The 20,817-nt window shown below is 44.3% G+C and overlaps 1 protein-coding gene across 1 annotated transcript in view; it reads left to right on the forward strand.

Annotated features, from left to right (window-relative positions):
* CACHD1 (cache domain containing 1) overlaps positions 1–20,817 on the forward strand; it is a 235,500-nt gene that overhangs the window by 137,383 nt on the left and 77,300 nt on the right. Inside the window, exon 4 of the mRNA XM_084784427.1 lies at positions 7,309–7,415. Coding sequence (XP_084640553.1) covers positions 7,309–7,415 — 107 coding nt within the window. The remainder of the gene's footprint in view (positions 1–7,308; positions 7,416–20,817) is intronic.

Here is a 20,817-nt window from a genome sequence, read left to right on the forward strand (position 1 = left end):
TATCTTAGCTCTTTCTTTGTTTAGCCTTATTCTCAAGGCTAGTTAAGTGGAAGATAAAGAGTTCTTGTTTAACTCTTTTCAACTGGTGTTGCTCAAATATTTGGAAAGCAGCCTTGTCCAAGAAGGAAAGAACAGTCCAAAGCCTGGCTGGATGGAGGTGAAGAGCTGTCTCAGAGGACAGTGCAGGTGCTCTGGGCTGTCACTGGGGCCAGGGCATGTGTGAGGCACAGGCCTTCCTATGTCTGTACCTTCCCTTGAGGCTCCTGAAGCTACCAGGGAGCCGTGGTTTCTTCTGTGTGTGGTTCTTAAAACAGCAGTGCAGCAGGCAGCCGGAGGGGGGGGGCTGCTTGACCTGAGAGCTCCACTGGGAGTCTCCCAGTGTTTGCTCCCGCTCCCTTCAGAACTGATATCAGCTTTGCTTGCACAAGAAAAGAGAGAGAGGGAGAAGGAGAGGGAGAGAGAGGGAGGGAGGGAGGGAGGGAGAGAGAGAGAGAGAGAGAGAGAGAGAGAGAGAGAGACTTTTACACTTGTCTCTACAGTTTAGTGGTGATTAAAAAGAAGCGAACAAAAGAAAAAAGACCCTCGGCCCCTCAGCTGCCATCTCTCTGGCTTTGTGTAAGGACTCCTGAACACTTTAAGCCTTGCTCTTCTGAGAAATCCCCAAGGATTTGCTTTTTAAATCATTGCCTTAAAAAACGTATCCATGAACAATACCACATTTCACCACCGCCCTGGGAACCCACACCAGGGGTTTGGTTTTTGTGTGCACTGTGATAAATTGGGCCGGCTTCCCTGGAAATGTTCAGAAAAACCCAGGATTCTGGGTGATTTGCCTGGCAAATCACCTTCCCTAGGGAATTTAAACAAAGACCAAGAAACAGATTCAGGAAGTAAACCCCCAAATGGGGTGTGCGCGTCTGTCTTCCCTTTATATCTTTTTCGTTTTAAACCGGGACTCCACTGAAAAGTTGATTTACACTGTGGATCGAGGCTGAATGGAATCCAATTGGAAGTCACTTGAGCACTGTTTTGATGTCAGATTCAAAGCTTCTGCAAATTTATTTTATCTTCTACATTTGCTGATCTCCTGCTTGTAAATCCTGTTGAAGGAGAATAAAAATGACTGCAGCCTGATGGGAATTAAATGTCTGAAGTTCAAAGCAGTTTGCACATCAGAGCAAGCGTCAATCAAATGAACATCTTGCAAGGCCGGCAGGGAGCGGGTTTCTCCACAGGGAGGAGATCAAAGTGGGAGTCGCAGCCCTGTTTTCTCCCTCGGGACGCAGTTTCGATCAGTTGTTCATGAAAGTAAATCCAAAAAGAAGGGGTTCCCCCCCCTTCTTTCTTTCTTAAGGGGGTAGGAGAGATGGAGTTATTCCTCTAGAAACTGAATTCTAGGCACTGGCTCTATTTTATGAAAATAAGTAGAGAAGTTGGATTTAATCCGACATTTATTTTATTAAAGACTCGAGGTCTAAAGGAGATTTCAGTAGGATTTTTCTATTGCTAACTTTAAAAAAGCAAACATATAAAGAAGAAGATGACTCAAGCCTTTTCAACTGATTGCTCACTCATCTTATATGAAAATGTATGGTTTTTCTAGTTCTTGCCCTTTCTATAAACTGGGGTTTATGTGCATATGATTGGCAGCTGATATACTCATCAGTGCAAAATGGCTTAGGTAAGTCTTAAAAATAACTGACATGTTTTTGTAAAGAATCTTAACCATGCACTTTGTTTCCATGGGCTCCAAATCTGAGTATCTAACATATTGCTTTTTATAAATTGCTTTTCTTGATGGCACATGTGCATTAAATGTGTTCCTACCTTTGGGCTGGTGACTATTCTTCCTAGGGCTGGAGGGTACTAATGTATCAATATGAGTAAGTGGGATTTCCCCTCATATTTAAAGTTCAGCATGTCTGGAGTCCAGACAACAGCAGGTATGAGCAGAGGGCTAGGAAATAATCCTCCTTTATTTTTGCTTCTAGCAATTATTGATGCTAGCCTAGTTGACCCACTCACCTCCTCCTCCTGCTCCTCCTTCTCTTCCTCCTCCTCCCGCTCTTCCTCCTTCTGCTCTTCCTACTCCTCTTCCTCCCACTCTTCCTCCTCCTGCTCCTCCTGCTCCCCCTGCTCCTGCTCCTCCTCTTCCTCCTGCTCCTCCTCCTCTTCCTCCTCCTCCTGCTCCTCCTCTTCTTCCTCCTCCTTCCACTCCTCCTCCTGCTCCTCCTCCCATTCTTCCTCCTGCTCCTCCTCCCCCTGCTCTTCCTCCTCCCCCTGCTCTTCCTCCTCTTCCTTCTCCTCCTCCTCCCACTCCTCCTCCTGCTCCTCCTCCCGTTCTTCCTCCTGCTCCTCCTCCCGCTCCTCCTCCTCCTGCTCCTCCTCCCATTCTTCCTCCTGCTCCTCCTCCCCCTGCTCTTCCTCCTCCCCCTGCTCTTCCTCCTCTTCCTTCTCCTCCTCCTCCCACTCCTCCTCCTGCTCCTCCTCCCGTTCTTCCTCCTGCTCCTCCTCCCCCTGCTCTTCCTCCTCCCCCTGCTCCTCCTCCTCTTCCTTCTCCTCCTCCTCCTGCTCCTCCTCTGTTACTTTTTGCCCTCTATTGACATCTCTTCCATACCTACCTGACACACCTGTGGCATAGCTAGTGAGAAACCATCAGAGTGGGCATATTTCCAAGCTATTTGTGAACTTGCACATAGATGGGTGCATGCCCTGTGGCTGGCATGTAGCACAGACTCAAAGGAGACTGAGACAAAAGAGAGTTCAAGAGCTGCCCTGGGGCTGGTTGTATAACTGGGCATCCATAACTGCTTATTATCACCCTCACTAACAAATCTTTTTTGTCATGTGGGGAGTCAAGACAGAGTTTCTCTGTATAGCCCTGGCTTGCCTTGAACTCAGAGATCCACCTGCCTCTGCCCCCCCAGTGCTGGGATTAAAGGTGTGCGCCACCACTGCCTGGTTAACATACCTTATTTGGTACAAGGCAAAGGCTAAAACAAGTAAGATAAATTGCTCATCTTATTTTTGGATTTTTATTGATGAAATTGTCTGAGTGTTTCTCACCCCTGAAATTTATATTCTTGAACCTTAATCACCACTGTGACTGCGTAGAGGGCTGCTTTGCCCCCTGGAATTCAGTTTTCCTGACAATGGTATTATGCTTACTCTGATTATAAAATTATACAAACAAAAAAGCAAATGCAGCAAAAAGGCACAGACTCATAACTAAAAAGCAGAACAACTCCAGTCGGCTTGGAGAGAGCTGACCTGCTTGAGGACCAGTATGGGTTGAGAAGCCAGCCTTGAGGAGAGGGCGCAGTGCACACTGGTGATCCACAGACAAGCACATACTGGGAGTCTGGTATGGCCAGAGGTGAAGGCTGTGCAAGATGGAAGAGAAGGTAGTAGGAGGCTGGGTTAGAAAGCCAGGAAATAGTAATGGTAAGGACACATAGCACATTGTTAGCCTGTTTCACGGCCAACAAAGGTGCGTGGATTAGTGCTTTGTTAGCGAACCGCTTCCACTGTTATTACTATGAAGATGTTCTCATTAACGCTTTTAGAGATCCCTTCCATAGAGCAAGTAAACCCCTGGTAATAGTGCCTTGATCTCCCTGATTCCAATAAGTCAGCTGTCGTTTTACAAAGACCATCACCTTCCGATATCAGCTCTTCAGGGGTGGGGCTCAGCTCAGAGCTCCTGGCTGTGGACACATGTCCAGATACATGTGGACTATATCTGAGCCAAAATGTCCATAGTAGGGTATGTCAGGCACCTTCCTGAATTACCCTTTTCAGCGAGCTTTTCCTTGTGTCATTTAGAAGCAGAATGTTATTTGTCCTGTCTTAGGAAAAGAGTTGGGTCCAGATTCCAAGTCGCCTTCACTGCCTTTCCCTTGCTGTGTATTCCAGGTTTCACTTATTTCATCCTTCTCTACTGTGAGATTGGTAGGGGAAAAGGGGCTTTAGGCTTTGCATAGGAAAGTCTAGCTATGTGCTACAGGCACACCTAGGCACTACTCCATTCTCCTGAGCCAAACAAAATCCAAAGGCCCTCTGCCCTTCATGTCTTTGAGACACGCTAAGGAATCCCTGTGCTCATACCGAAAACAATCCTCTTAATTTAGTTTTCTAAGTTTGGGTGAGCACATTGACGGGATTTCTTGTTCCTCAGAACCAGTCAAACTCAGATTCTATGTTCCCAAAACAGTAAATCTATCTCTGCAAAGTCAGGGCCCAAAACTCTGCATCCCAGCATCCATCCTGGGGATTCTGGTGTAGCTAGATCCGAGCATCCGTCCTGGGGGTTCTGGTGTAGCCAGATTCCAGCATCCATCCTTAGGGTTCTGGTGCAACCAGATCCCAGCATCCATCCTGGGGATTCTTGTGTAGCCATTCAAATGAGTCTGTTCCCATTTGGTAGGCCATCAAGAGCCTTCTGGGCAGCTCAGAATCCATATGAATATTGAGGAAAAGTGGGTTAATATGAGCACCCATTTGACAAAACAGTGCTAAATATTACTATTTCGTCAGAGAATAGAACTAGATACATATTTCCCCTTCTTATCTGTTCATAAAGTTTAGTTTTACAAAAATTAATACATTTAAACACACACACACAAGCAAAAGGGGCTGAGGAGATGGCTCAGTGGGTGAAAAGCTTGCCGCACAAGTGTGAGGACCTGAGTTCAGATCTCCCAAGCCCATATGAAAGCTGAGCACAACAAAACCCATATGTATCCATCATCTAAGATTTTGTTGGACCATCCTGGTCTAGTCCAGGCTCGAAGAAACAATTTGGCATACCATCACCACCCTTTTTTAAAGTAGAAAACTAAGTTTTATTAGAGGACAGCTAAATTCAGTCATGTATTCTCACACCCAAACAGATGCGGAGACACATAGCCAAATTGGGTGAAGCGTAGGGAGCCATGTGGAAAAATGGGGGGATGGATAGAAGGACCTGGAGGTGACAGGAACCTCACAAGAAGACGAACAGAGCCAGCTAACCAGGGCCCAGAGGGGCTTGCGGAGACTGAAGCACCACCCAAGGACCATGCATAGACTGGACCTAGGCCCCCCTACACAGATGTAGCAGATGGGCAGCTCAGGCTTCATGTGGGCCCCCTAATATGGGGAATGGGTGCTGTCTCTGACACGGAGTCTGTTGCCTATTTTTTGATCACTTCCCCCTGACAGGGCTGCCTCGCTAGGCCACAGGGGAAGAAGATGCACTCAGTCCTTATTTGACTTGAGCTGGGTGGATGGGTGGTAGTGGGGGGCTCCCCCTTTTCTGGGGAATAGGGGAGGGGATGGGAGAAGAGGGAGGGAGGGTGGGACCGTGAGGAGAGGAGGTGGGGGCTACGAGTGGGGTGTGAACAGCTACACTTAGCCTTGCATCCTCTGCAGCTGCTTTTGCACTAGAGCGACAGGATGGAAGTATCCCAAGAGAACTTATGGCCCATGAGGCCCCGAATACTTACTCTTTGGCCTTTATTGAAAGCATCTGTGGAGGGAATGATTTCTGCTTGCTAATACACAAAGACATGGGATTGTGGACCGTTGTGTCGCCAGCATGCACATAGGTAGATGGTACCGTGTTAATCTCTCCTTTCTCCCTCTCATTGGCTTCGATGGAAAGTCTTCTTGTCTAGACAAATTGGAGCAAGTCCAAAGTCCTTTTATGTGTAACTGGCGTGTGGCTGATAGAATCTACGCTGGGCTGGTGGCTAGGCTAAGAGCTCTTAAAGCCTAGTCACCTCATTCATCTTTGAGAAGGTATATAAAATATATTCACCGTTTTGGAGGGGGTGAAACTGATGTGAAAACACAGTTTCCATGCTTATAGAATAAATCTAGTTCAATGGTTCTTAGATTTTATGAGTTGACAAATTGATAATCCAACGTCACGGATGAATAGATAGAGCTTGAGTGTAGGAGTGAGTGTCCGTCCTGGAGTGTGGTAGAAGTTCATCCGTTCAGTGGTTACAGACTTAAAGAGCTAGTATTGGGCTGAGTTTATTGACAGCCTCCTAGAATCTTTGGAATCTTCCTCTGCATATTAAATCCGAAGTAGGTTATATGGAAATTGAAGCTTTTTGTCCTCCCTTACTGATTGTATAAATGTATTAGTGTGTGTCCTAGCATATTCTTTCAGATTATTTTCTTGGGCAAATGGCTCCCTGACTCCACCTGAGATCAGCTTGGGCATTAACGTTGTTCTAGCTTTAATACTAATGCTGAACAAGAAATCACAAGGCAGGCTTTCTCTGCATGGCAACAGGGCAGGGACCAGTTTGGAGTTAGGTACCAGGAGATGCATAACTGCACATTGCTCTTAACTCTTTTTTAAAGCCTTGGAAAGTAAGCTTTATTTTTTTTTCAGATAAGAAAACTGACTAAGTTTCTTCAGGTTAGCTATTTAGTGACTAGTGACAGGACAAAGAGATAGTTACTCCACAGTTTGTACTTTCCTTACAGTTCTTAGACTTGGCCATTTGTCTTCAGATACGATATAGTGAAAAACTTTGTTTCACAGCTACATCATTGCTCAAGTCTGAATCTTGTCATCTATTTTGCACATACTTTTATCAATAGTAATAACTCAAGTTCATTAAGTAAAAATTCCTTTTAATGTTCAATTTTTCTTTAAACTCCTAGTATTTGAATTTGACTTTTTTTTTACTTTTTTTTATTAATTCATTCATATTACATCTCAATAGTTATCTCATCCCTTTCCTCACTCCCATTCCTCCCTCCCTCCCATTTTCCCCTTACTCCCCTCTCCTCCTATGACTGTAACTGAGGGGGACCTCCTCCCCCTGTATATGCTCATAGGATATCAAGTCTCTTCTTGGTAGCCTGCTACCCTTCCTCTGAGTGCCCCCAGGCCTCCCCATCCAGGGAATGTGGCCAAATATGGGGGACCAGAGTTCGTGTGAAAGTCAGACCCCACTCTCCACTCAACTGTGGAGAATGTCCTGTCCATTGGCTAGATCTGGGTGGGGGTTTGAAGTTTACAGCCTGTGTTGTCCTTGGCTAGTGTCATAGTTTCAGCAGAGCCCCTGGGCCCAGATCCGCCCATCATAATGTTGAACTTGACCTCTAATCTTTTTAGACACAGGTACTCTTTTTCCTCACCACATTATTTAGAAATAATTTTTAATATTTTTTTTTGTTAAGTCACCATCCTACTGTGTATGGGCTGGCCTATTCATACATGTTATGAAATATTCTTTTGTTGGTTGTTTTTTCCAGATGAGAAACCCACCGGGTATGCATGCTAATCCTTCCCTGTTGTTTCAGGTTTGATGGGAACTTTAATACCAATGTATCAAGAACAGTGAGCTGTGATCGACTTTCTACTACTGTGAACAGCCGAGCTTTCAACCCAGGTCGAGACTTAAATTCAGGTTGGTATTTGGTTTTTCATTTTTTTGGGTTTTCTTTTCTTAAAGGGAACTATATCCCACATACTCACATTGAACAAATATACCGCCTCAAATGTTTTTGTTTACATTTTAAGGAAAAAATCATATATTTAATATGTAATATATATTATATGCATATAATTGCATTTGTTTCTTGGGGAAGTTAAATCTGCAGGAAAAAAAGGAAGACTATTAAGGTGGCACGTATTGTGCAACATGTCAAGCACTGCCAGGCTCCTCAAGGCATCTTCTCACTCCACAGGACTTTACGTTCTCTGTTTTAAAGGCTATGTCTGTGACCCAGCTGTGGTTATAATAAGAGGTGTTCACTTTCATTTTCATTTTCTATCAGTAATCTTTAAATTTGTTTTAGAGTTTTCTAGGTGAAGAATGGCAGGGTTTTCTTTAGTAGAGTCAGCACCATTACTCTATAGGCTGAGATCGCACTTGCCTCTTTATCTCACTGGAATGCCATCATATGCAATGGTAGTGGCCTGTAGGAAGTTCCATTCAGATAGCAGCTTCCATTCCAAAGTACCCACTTTGTGTCTCCTTTCTTGTTCCAAATTCCTGTCCTGTTTTGTCTTGAGGACGCTCGCACTTGTTGGTTGAGCTATCTTGAGACCTATAGAGACTTGCCCATTTAAGAGCTGGGTGGATTTTCAGAAATAACACCAGCCTCAAGTTTCATTTTACCAGCACCCAGAAAGGCCCTAAGCCTTCACGTTGCTGGGAAGTTGAAGGACCTCATCCTTAAGCATGAAAACTGCATTTCCCAAAGCCAAAGACCCTTGTGGACACATAAAACCCAAGAGAGAAGCCAGAGGGCCAGAGTATTTACTTATAGGATGCCTTCCAGGCTCTGCCTGGGGCTGAGTTTGTAGTTTTGGGGAATTATATACACAAACCGGGGAGTGTGTTGGGCCTAAAAAGAAAGAGTTGTAAGTTTTACGCTTCTTGGGGACAGTGAAACTATAACTGCTACATAAATGGTTCAGGCTTCTTCTGCCAGACACATACTCTGAGCCAATGAGCATCACATATTCAATCACTTTTATTTGGTTGGAGAGTCTGGAAGCCTTCTGCAGCAGGTGAGGTTTACTGCCATACAGGAAGTTAAATGAGGTTCGTTTTCATTAAAAGAAAGTACCTAGGGGCATGGGGTAGGAAGAGAAGGTTAATTGTGGAAGACTCCACACTTGGCGCAGGCCACAGAGCTGACACTTGAACCTCAGGGCTCTCAGATTCAACGTTTTTCCTCACAAGATCTCAGTAACATGAGACACGTTACTGTAATAATAATCTGTAAGCAGAATCAAGTGTGAGTCTTTCCCTAAAAGCACACAGGATAGCTTAGCATTGTCTACGATTCACAAGCATTAAAAGTCACACTGATTTTAAATGTTTCCAGGATTAATAAAGAAGAAACAGTACAGTATACCTTTGTATACGTCGTAGAGACCCGTTTGTTCGTTTATTTTTAAGGACAGGTTTTCTCTGTAGCTCTGGCTATCCTGAAACTTGCTTTGTAGACCAAGCTGGCCTTGAACTCAGAGATCTGCCTGCCTCTGCTTCCCAAGTGCTTAAACTAAAGCCATGCCCACCTCCATTTAATAATTTTAATGGTTATCTTTTAAGGGTAGTGGAATCATCTTAATTTCAAACTCAGCACAAGTTGTTTTTAGAATAGATGAATAAGATGAGGGAATTTTAGCCCCTCTGTTTGGTTTTAGGATATCCTCTGTGGACACAAAACTCTGTAGAAACTCAAGTCCTTGTATGAGATAGTATGACATTTGCACACAGCATTTGTGCTTCTCCTCATAGTCTTTAAATCATTTCCAGATTACTTATTGTGGTGGTTAGAATAGGTACAACCCCCATAGACTCATGTGTATGAGTGCCCAGCCATAGGGAGTGGCACCATTAGGAGGTGTAGCCTTGTTGGGATAGGCATGGCTTTGTTGGAGGAAGTATGTGACTGTGGAGGTGGACTTTGAGATCTCCTATGTCCAGTGTGGCACACAGTCCAGTCCACTTCTGCCGCCTGCGGACCAAGATGTAGGGCTCTCAGCTCCTTCTCCAGCACTGTGTCTGCCTGCATGCCGCCATGCTCCCCGCCATGATGAGAATGGATTAAATCTCTGAAACTGTAAGCCAGCCCCAAGGAAACGCTTTCCTTTCTAAGAGTTCCCTGGTCATGGAGCCTCTTCACAGCAATGAAACCCTAGCTAAGACACTTATGATGCCTAATATCATTCAAATGTCAGGTAAATGATGGCCTCACTGCATTCCTTAGGGAATGACAGGAAAAGATCTACGCCCTTCAGTGCACTCAGGTGTTTCCATGCATTTTCAAGCTGCTGTTGACTGAATGCACAGATGCAGACTGCCGTTTTTCAATTCCAATCTTCCTGCCTTTTGGGTAGGCAGCGCCTTTGTTAACATGTCCCTGATACTAGATCCTTAGGCTGATGTTGAGTTTCTGAGGTGGGTCCATTACCTCCTGGTTATGTGCCTGGCACAATAAGAAAGGACAAAGGAGATGGCTCAGTAAGGAAAGTGATGGCCACACAAGCAAGAGGACCTGAGTTCAACTCCCCAGTATCCATCTACAGCCACGTGTGGTAATGTTTATCTATAACCCTAAGCTAGATGGGAAGTGGAAACAAAAGAACCTCTTGAAGCTTGCAGACCAGCCAGCCTGGAATACACAGCTGCAAACAACAAAGAGGTACCCCTTCTCAAGCAAGGTAGAAGGCACGAACTGACACCTAAGGTTGGCTTTGTGACTTCTCTACTTGTGCTGTGGCTCATGCATACCTATCTATGCTCTCGTGCATGCTTACACATATACCTGTATTTACTATTTATGATTATGTCCCCCTACCTCACTGCCCAAAACCTTAGGTCATGAGACTCCACCCTCATAAATGGCTTACTGCCAATTAGCAAAGAGCTTGAGTGCAACACCCTGCTGGGAGCAGCTACAGCCAGGTCTCGATGCCCATTTCCTTATTATCTTATATCTATTCATAATACCTATTTCTGACAGTCAGCTCATTGTTGGGATCTAGCACCATCATTAATAATAATAGCACTGTGGCCTTTTTTTATTGAATACAGAAGCATTTTTCCCAAGACATCACCACCTCGTCACTAACTGGAATAAATATACACAACTGGACTTTATTCAACAAGTATTTATTAAACATCCTTCCATATGATAAATACTTGGCCAGAAGCTATAAACAGAACCAAGAGCTTATTTAGTGGCTGGGAGTTACAGATTATAAACAAATAGACAAGAAAAGTACATCAAGTGATGGAAAATGATACTCCGTTTTGATTATGTCCCCCTACCTCACTGCCCAAAACCTTAGGTCATGAGGCTCCACCCTCATAAATGGCTTACTGCCAATTAGCAAAGAGCTTGAGTGCAATACCCTGCTGTGCCTCACCCATATGATATGGTCTGCCATGCTGTAATAGAGCCAGCAATCCCTGAGCCTCTCCCCAATCTCCAAAACACATTCTGTTGCTTATATTGAAGATGAGGCATAGGGTTCTCTGATGTTTGGAGCTACAGGACTTTACCCTTCTACACAGGGACTTATTGACAAGGGCTAAATAAGTGGAGCTTGTCAGTCTTGGACATAACTGAAGGAAAGGTATCCAAGGCGAAAAGGCTTTGAGTTTTGTTTATGCTCAAAAACTGCAAAAAGACCACTGTGGCTGTTGTAGGATGGAACAGGCTAGGGAATGGAGTAAGACATTAGGTCAGATAGTTCGGGGCCAAATCCCTGATAATTCTTGCTTCAACAGCCACAATAAGGATTTCAGCTATTGCTCTAAATGCTGTAGAGGGCCCATGGAGAGGGACAAGTAGGACACGGGGGTGTGACACACAAGAATGGAATAAGATCTCTGGCAAGAGTAAAATTGTAGGTAGATGCTAAGCACATACTCAAGTAGAAAGATCTCTAGACAGCTGGGCAGGCAAGTCTGGAGTTGTGGGACATGGACACAATCGAGCTTTAAATTTGGAATTCATTGTGTCTAGGAGACACCTGTACCATGTGACTGTAGTCATGTAGCAAGTAACTTGGCTAGAAAAGAACTCCAGAGATATAGAATCTTGGGGTCCCTTGTCAATTAGAGGACTCTGAGCAAGAAGGAACCAGGAATGGAATTAGAAGAGAGACAGTTAGTCTAGAGGTGCGAGGGGGTCAAGAATCAAGAGAGTATTTTCCTGAAGTAAGTGACAAAGTGTTTCAAGACAGAAGAGAGAGCAGCTGTGTTGAGTGTCTCTAGTGGGACAACAGTTAGAACGGCAGCCATAGGATTAGTGACAAGCTAGGAATTTATGGGTCAGAATTGTAGGGTAGGATGGATGACTGATTGTGGAGGGTTTGGGCTTAGAGGAGGATGTACGGCTGATCGTGGAGGGCTTGTGCTTAGAGTAGATGTACAGTGATCGTGGAGGGCTTGGGCTTAGAGGAGGATGTGTGGCTGATCGTGGAGGGCTTGTGCTTTCTGGAATGAAGCAGAGGAACTAGAGACAGTGAGTATGTAAACTCCTGGGGTCTGCTTTCAAATGGTGGAAGGTTATAAGCATCAAGGAGGTATTGTAAGTTGTGAGAAACTGCAGCACATTTGGGTCTGTAGTCACAGAGAAGAGTTGGTGACTAGAGTCTCCTGCATGAGGTAGGAGAGAGAAAGAGTTTACTGTAGAAAGAAGAAGGAAGGAAAAGCAAGTAGATAGAACAGCAGATTGGTTGCCATAGGGTCTGGAACTTCACAGTGTTCCCTTCCAAGTGAGTCTTTCATATCACGAAGCTGAATCACAGAGTGGGAATCAGAGCGCAAAGTGCCTGCGTGTTATTCTGTAATTAGGTCCTCTTATGGGGGTTAGAGTAAAACTTAGCTATGTAAATCAGCAGCCATCCCTGCAAGGGCTGGGGTGGCAGCTCACTGGCCGAGAGCTTGCCAATATCCAGGCACTGGGTGGAGCCTCAGCATTGTAAACATTTTTTCTAGGAAAAAGGATTCCTACAAAATTCTGTTTCATTTCACTGTTTGTTATTTGGGGACATATGAGGGTCTGAAAACCAGGGTGGAGATGGCCAAAGTAAGCAGGATATAGCTGAAGACCAGATCTTGAACTCTGGTCATGCTTAGAGCATTCCTCAAGTAGAACCTACTGCTTGGCAGGAGTTGTTCTCTGCATGGTTGGCACAGCTCAATTTACAAGCAACTTTTAGCAATATTTAGGTATTTAAGCACGGGCTTGCTTGCATTTGAAGTTTTGCGACACTCTTACCAGGTGGTGGCTGCGTCCCAAAGTCCACATACTTGAGCACTTATTTGTAATGTGAGAGGTGTGGTAGAGAGTGAAGGATGACCTCAAAGTCCCCCCTTTCCCTCGTTCTGCAGCAGAATTAATGTACTCTGCGGGCTATCGCATGTCTGATATTTACATCTGTAAGATGTCCAGCCCCAGGCCCTTTCAGACTGTATATAATCCATCAATGGGCTCCTAATTGATAACACAGTTTCAGATTGCCTTTCAGACTAGCTGGAAATAGGCTCACATAAATTATAAACCATTCTTAGATTTATTTATCCAAAACTGGGTCATATATCCCTCCATCCAACACATATGTGCATTCTTTTCCTTAAAACAACCCTTGCCAGATCTCTACTTTCTAAATTGACTGCTAGTCCCCGATCCATTCCAATGACTGAGGTTTGACAGCACGTGTGTTATATTATGGTACTTTCCTGCTTTTATCTCTAGTTTCTCACTCTTTTTCCCCCCTTTCAAATTCCTAACTGAGCTATTTTCTTGTGCATGACCTGATCTCAAATGAGAGTTTATTTGAGGAGTCTAAGGAAGGTTGCCTCTTGCTATCTTAAATTATGCAACTGAGCTGAGAGTGGAAATAGGTGTTGATCTTTCTTACTGAATGGAAAGGCCTCTGGACTTCACTGTGTTTGATTTAAAGCCCATTTGAGTTGTAAACTCGGATCGTGGTAACATTGCAGGTTTCATTGAGACACAAGGTTCACAGGGTGCTAGGGGCCTTGAGACGTCATTAGCGGTAAATGCTGCAGGAGGTACAGGTGGGCCCCAGAGGCTGTAGACTCTTCACTTTTTGCTGACTTCAGTGGTTCCCTCGGTGGTTAATGGCCATGACTGCTGGTGGTGTGTGGTAGGCTTTTCTCTGTCTTTTCTAATACACATGGCCCCTGCTCCCAATGGCTTGACCCTACAATCATGTTTTAGCATGAGGATAATTACAAAGTATAAATGCTTCTATAGAAACTACCCTCAATTGGGGGTCTTTTCTCTAGCAACAGTGCGCAATGCCATGGTCTCTCATGCTGCACAGTGGCAGGGAACTGCCACACCCAGCTGCTCTGTCACTTGCCCTTGGGAGCAAACAGTATGAATTCTGAGCTAGGATGTACAGTAAGGTAGCCATATTATTGCATTTTGGTACGCTGTCAGCTTACAGTGGGTTTGTTGAGACATGGCCCCATCATAAATCAAGAAGCATATGTATCCTAAAAATTGTCTGTTAGATACCATTAGCAGGGCTGGTAGCATGCTTAGCATTCACAAGGCCATGTCTCCTCACATGTCTCACAATCTCCACCACAGTTGATAGATAGATAGATAGATAGATAGATAGATAGATAGATAGATAGATAATAGATAGATAGATGAATCGTTAGCAGATTTCTCCTAGTAATAAAGTAGTGAAAACACTGCATTCTCCCTAAAAGAACAAAAAAGCTGAGGATTTTGTTTCATTTATACTTCTTCCTGATTACATTTTAGTCATAAAAGATGTGATGCTTGTATAATAAAACTTCTAAGATCTATTAAATCACTCAGAGTCTAGTTTTTGAGATTCTGTAAATTTTTTTGTGTGGGGGTTTTGGTTTGGTTTGGTTTGGTTTGATTTGGTTTTTTTTATTGTTAATTTATGGTTTTTTGATTTTTGATGTTTTGTTTTTGGTTTTGTTTTGAGACAGGGTTTCTCTGTGTAACAGCCCTGGCTGTCCTGGGCCTCACTTTGTAGACCAGGCTGACCTTGAACTCAAAGAGATCCGCCTATCTCTGTCTCCCAAGTGCTGGTTTTTAGTCATCTAGTATATGCATCTGTTTATATTTGTTGCTACACACAAAATTAGTTGAAAAACACAGAATCCTTTTTCTTAACCTCAATTTGCCCTTCAAGCTGCTGCTTAAACGTTTTATAGTTTCTCTCAATAACCCTGTGGTGTATTCATTTGTCATTGTAACTAAATACTTGGCTCAAACAATTTGAGGGAAGAGAGAATTATTGTGGGTCATGGCTCCATCGTAGTGAGAGATGTGGTAGCTACCTGGTGGCAAAAGCATGTGCTGCATTTGCATGCTGGTGGACAGGAAGCCAAGTGCCTGGGCTAGAAAAGGGTGCGTATATAAACTTCAAAAGTTCACTCCTTGTCACCTGCTTCGCCAGGAGTCCTAGCTTCTAAAACAGCATTCCAAGATGGAAATTGGTAGTTCAAAACACAAGACCGGGGAGATCTTTCTGATCCAAACCACAGTATCTATTATACTTACTTCGGGATGCTCCTTTCTTGTTTGCTTGTCTGAGACAGGGTCTCACTGTGTAGCCTGTAATAAACATGTCAGGGCTTGTTTCAAAGCCCAGTGTAGGACATGTCAGGGCTTGTTTCAAAGCCCAGCGTAGAAAATAGCTGACAGCCCAAAAAGCTGACGTCTGACCAGATGTGTGAGTGATAGATAAAACCTTAGTAGTAAGTTCTGACCTAGGAGCAGCCACGACTGCAAGTTGGTGATAAGAGTGCCGCAGAAAGCTAGATGTGTGAATTAGAGAGGGTAAGGCTAAAGTTAGTATAAAAACCCTGAGAAGAAGCAGCCAGCTCTCTTCGATCTTCTCTTCGCTCGCTAGCTCTCTCTCTCGCTGCCACCATGATCACTTGAAATGCTGCCAGCCAACGGGGCACTTCCCCCCCGACGGAGCGGACAGACATGTTGTCAGATAACAACCCGAGAACTGTTTCAAGTCGCAGCAGCGAACCTGTTCGACAGAACTTCGCGATATCAGGTCGTATACTCTAATGGCATAAGCTCCCAGAACATTGATATTATAAGATGCTAAATGCTACTCCTATTAGAATTAAGATAGTTTTAAGAGTGTAATGAAATGGTATTGGTGGCTTGGCCTTGGAGCCTTAGCCGCTGCCTTTTGCTGTAGTTGCCTTTGTATTGCTAATAAACCTCTCTTGCTAAATCGTACCACTTGCTCTTGGCCTGACTCTTTTGTTCCGGATTCTGAGTGTAAACTCTCTGCTCGCGACAGTAGCCTAAGCTGGCCTCAGACTCACAGAGACCCAGCTGCCTCTGCTTCTCCAGTGCTTAGATTAACCATGTCTGGCTAGGGGATATTGTGTAAGCCTTTAGCTGACATTTAAAACCAGATTATGAAGAGCAGAGTCTGCTAGAGTATAACATATGATACATTTGTGGTCTATTTGATTACAATGGGCAGAGCCTACTTTTAAAACTTAGCAAATATAACCTGAAAACACTTGTATAGTAATGGTTATATAACATTGAGTTAGCCAGTCCACTCCAAGTGAACACTTAGAGTGTTCTATTTTATCACTACGTTTAAAATGCGGAGTGGGACCCAAGGGTTTGACTTGACCATCTTGTAGCAGCTGGCATGTAAACCTCTTCTGTAAAGTCATCCTTCAGTTTCTATAAAATCATCCTGTACTATTTACTGTCACTGCTGAGGCTTTTTTGCTTTTCTCCTCTGGTTTCTTTTCCTTTATTCTTCAGCATCTATGGCTCTTTGCACCACCTCCTAGTTTCCTTGCAGGTTTGGAGGTTAGCTTAGGCCTCCAGCCCCAGCCCCAGCCCACTGCTGTGTTTACTTCCTGAACAATCTCCACTTCATCTCGGGGAGGTTATCTCTTCATCGTCCCCTTTGATTGTCATGCTGTAAGCACACGTGCATGCCATGCGCACACACACACAAACACACACACACACACATACACACATTTTTCTGAGTCAGCTTATTTTTACTTCATATAATAATCATCAGTTACATTCAAAGATTTTATTCTTTACAACTGGATAAACTTCTGCTCTCTCTCTCTCTCTCTCTCTCTCTCTCTCTCTCTCTCTCTGTGTGTGTGTGTGTGTGTGTGTGTGTGTGTGTGTGTGTGTGTGTGTGTTTCTTTTATCTTGCTGCTGCCTAGGCTGGCTTCATTTCCCAGCTACTGTAGTAACAGCAGTAACCATGGGTATGCATATCTCTGTAGAAGGCTGACTTACAGTGCTTCAGATAAATACTTAGGTTGTAGCTGGGTCACATACTTCCTTGAAGAAGCTCTAAGGCTTGTTTCCATAGTAATGGCACTAGTGTATATTCACAGGAGCAGTGTGTAAGAGTTCCTTTTCTAGGGCTGGAGAGATGGCCCAATGGTAAGATCGCTGGCTCCTTTTCTAGAGGACCCAGATTCAATTCCCAGCACCCACACGATGCCTTACAACCATCTGTAGCTCCAGTTCTGGGGATCTGATCCCCTCTTCTGAACTTTGAGCATGGCAGGTACACATGTGGTGCATAAACAAGTGTGCAAACAAAAGTCATGTACATAAAATAAATCTAAAAAGAAAAGGTTATAAGATTTCTTCAATTAAAAAAAAAGTCCTTTCCCTATACCCTAACCAGCATTTGTTTGGTTTCTTGATGATAGCCATTCACAGAAGGGTAAGACGCAATTTAAAAGCAGTTTTAGCTTGCATTTCCTTGGTGGCTGAGGATGTTGAGCGCTCTTCCAAATATTTAGTCCTCTTAATTGCCACTTTGGCTTGAGCCATGCCTCCTATTGGCCTGTCATTGAAGGGGAAATCTGGCTCTGACTCTTGTCTTCCCTCTCCTTTTCTCCTCTCTTTCCCAGTGTCCTCACTCTCCTCTCCTCATTGCTACCTCCAAAGATGAGGAGCTCTGTCTCCTCTCTAGAGAAACAATTACTGTTGAAGCCTCCCAAAATGTCCCCCGGCTCCGTTTCCTTTTTCAAGACGTCCTGCACACATACTGAATGTTTTGAAAACACTGACTCTGCGTCCCCTTCGCAGCCGTCTTTGATGTTGCCCCTTTGGTCGGGAGCCTTCCACCATCATCTTCAGGCCCCTTCTTCCTAAGACCTGGGAGCTCCAGCCCTAGTGAATCCCTTTCGATTCTTTCAACTCTTCAGTCCCTTCAGTTCCTATCACTCCGACGCTTTTGTTCATGATACTAGTTCTGCCTACAGGACAAGACCCACCCTCTCTGATATGTAAAGCAGCCCTCAGTTCTGAGGAACCAGCTTCTTTGCTAATTTGCCTGGCACTCCTAGATAAGTGAGGTTTTTGTAGCTGTAGCATGTTTGGTTTTTTTTTTTTTCAGGGACTCAACTCTCAGGTAGAGATGAGCAGCTGATGAGGAAAGGAAGGGAAGCAGAATTGCACTGTGTAAGAAGGTGGGCCTCTTAACGGTCACATCAGTGCCTCTTGCCAACCCCAGGGCACCTTGGGAGCCAGAGTGCCCTTCAAAGTGCTGTTGCCTCAGCTGCCACTCTTTTCTCCTAACTTCAGTGTTCAATCTTATTATTGAATGTTAAGTTTTTATATTGGGCATCTCCTTGATGCTCTCCTTTTTGTATGCTAATTACCCAGTGTGTTACCCTTCCTGTAACAGATACACAAGCTAGTTCTTGCTGAATGAAAGGAGCTAGGATTGTCTGTGCCCTTATTTCCTCACCTACAGTAGGTATCACAGTTGCTGTTCTATTGCTAGGAGGGGACACCGTGACCAAAGCATCTTATACAGGTGTTTACTTGGGGACTTGCTTGCAGTTTCAGAGGGTGAGTACATGGCCATCATAGCAGGGATTGTGGCAACAGCTGGGGAGCCATGACGCGTGAAAGCTACAAGCTTACATCCTGGCAGCAGAAGGGGGAGGAGGGGGACTGGATCCTTGAGTGGGCTTTTTGGATCACAAAAGCCCACCCCCAGTGACACAACTCCTCCAACAAGGCCACACCTCCTATTCCTTCCTGAACAGTGCATCAATTAGGAACCAAACATTCTCATTCGAACCACCACAGTAGGATAACCAAGGCTTTTGAAGGACCTCAATGAAAGAAGACTGTGATTTCCTGTCAGATTGCACTGGTTTCAGGGCTTACCAGTAAGCCTGCATGGAGAAATGTCCCCACCATCTATATAGGATTGACACAAATTACACAGATGAGCAATGGTGTTCTCAGTCAAGAAAATCCATTGTTTCTTTGCCTTACTCTATTACAGGTCCCACTCTGTAGACGACAATCCAGAGCAGTCAGCTCATAAACTGAAATAGCAAGTGACTAACCACTGTATCCCAGTAATAGCCTTCCTGCCCTAGAATGCCAATGTCGAGCTGTTTCCCCATCTCTCCTGGTAGCCTGATACTTGAAACTCCTTTGCATATGAAACCAAGCCTGCACTCTCTCTACTAACCCCAGTCTCTCTGGCCCATTTTTCAAAACTCAGTTAAGAGCAGCTTTGTTTCCTAAGCCTGAGATTCAGATGTAACCTTAGCCCCCACCCCCTGCTCCTTTATAAGGACATCTTATGGGTGACAGTTTTGTGTTAGGTGTAGTACTACACATCAAAGTTTGTGGCCCCAGAGAACGAACGTGCTTGTATCTGTGTTAGTATTTTTGGGAAAGAAGACTGGAGAAAGAAGATTTGACCAACAGTCAAGAACAAACCCTGGAGCATGTCACCCAGGTCCCAGCTCTTAACAGAGTCTTAAAAGATAAAGGAGTGCTGGGTGTGGTGGCGCACACCTTTGATCCCAGCACTCAGGAGGCAGAGGCAGGCGATGGCTGAGCTCAAAGCCATCCTGGTCTACAAAGTGAGTCCAGGACAGCCAAGGCTACACAGAGAAACCGTGTCTTGAAAAGAAAAAAACAAAACAGAAAAGATAACAGGAGTTATCCACATGATGGAAATATGCTTATGACACATTCTAGAAGCTAAAAACATGTGCGGCCATGAGGGATCATTGTTTCTAGGGTTGGGTAGGCCATATTTAATAGATTATCTCAGAGTTTTGCTTTGTTGACTTTGAAGGCCAGCAACTAGCAGATGTAAGTGGTGGAAGGTGGGAGCTTTGTGGAAAATGAGAAGGAAAAACTAGGAGGACAATTCAGTTTATATGGAAGGGAGACTGGGCAGCACAGAAAGATAGACTCAGTGCCTGACTGAGAAATGTAAAATCCATGACAACTGTGGATCCAGTAAGGTGCCACCAATGCTAATTAATGCTTTTTTTTTTTTTAAGTTTATCAGTCACAGAAAACTAAGGAACCAGATGGGATAACAAAATATAATGTTGAGTTATTTGCTCCAAACATAGCTAACCGTCAAAGTCCCAATAGGTTTGGTTAAAGCAAACAAAAAGCTTTGTGAGCTCCCAACCCCAGGGATCCAGAACATTGGTGCGGTAAACCTGGGGCCCTGTAGGTTTCAGAAGTTGGTTAAGGCCAGGCTTGAGAACTTGCTTGCATTGCTTATTTGTTATTTCTCCCATGATGCATGGAAAACACCCAGGCTTTTGGGTCCTCTGGGCAAGGATTATATATTTAACTAGAAGGAGAAAAAAGCCTTAACTTGGCACAGAATCAGAGTTGAGTGAGTCCTTTCCTTGGTATTAGTCTAAAATATATAGAAGGAGATAGGAAAGAATCAGAGTTTGACCCTGGAGCCAAGCTTAGGCAGCTGTCATTTAGAATGTTCTGTGAGGTGGCAAGATCACTAGGCTCCACAGACTGAGTCCCACTCAGCATTCAAGGCTGAATGTCGCTCTTCGCTTCCTGAGCCACTCAGCTATAAATAAGAATAACAGGTCCTCTTTCATCAACCTCAATATTCTGTCTCTTCCTACCAATGATGTACTTGGAACTTAAATCTCTCCATGTTTTGGTTTCTAGAATGATAAATAAAACCTCCCTCACAGGGTTGGTGCATGAAAGGTCTGAGGCAAAAGAGTGACTAAGTACTTGGTTCACGGCCAGGCACTTAATATACTTACCCTCCTAGAGCTGCATAAACAGAACTCCGATCCCAGATGTCGCCCACCTAGAGTACACGGACAAACAGTACTCGGATGTCAGGAGTGGGAGCTGTCGAGGTCTGACCAATGCCAGAAGCTTTACTCCAAGTCCTTCGAATGTTAATTTGTTTTATTACTTTCCAGAATGCTTGCTATTTCACAGGCTGTTGCTGAGGCATGCTATGTAGATTCTAGTCAGTCT

This window comes from Acomys minous (genome assembly GCF_964271855.1).
Source record: "Acomys minous genome assembly, chromosome: 6".
NCBI classification, from domain to species: domain Eukaryota; kingdom Metazoa; phylum Chordata; class Mammalia; order Rodentia; family Muridae; genus Acomys; species Acomys minous.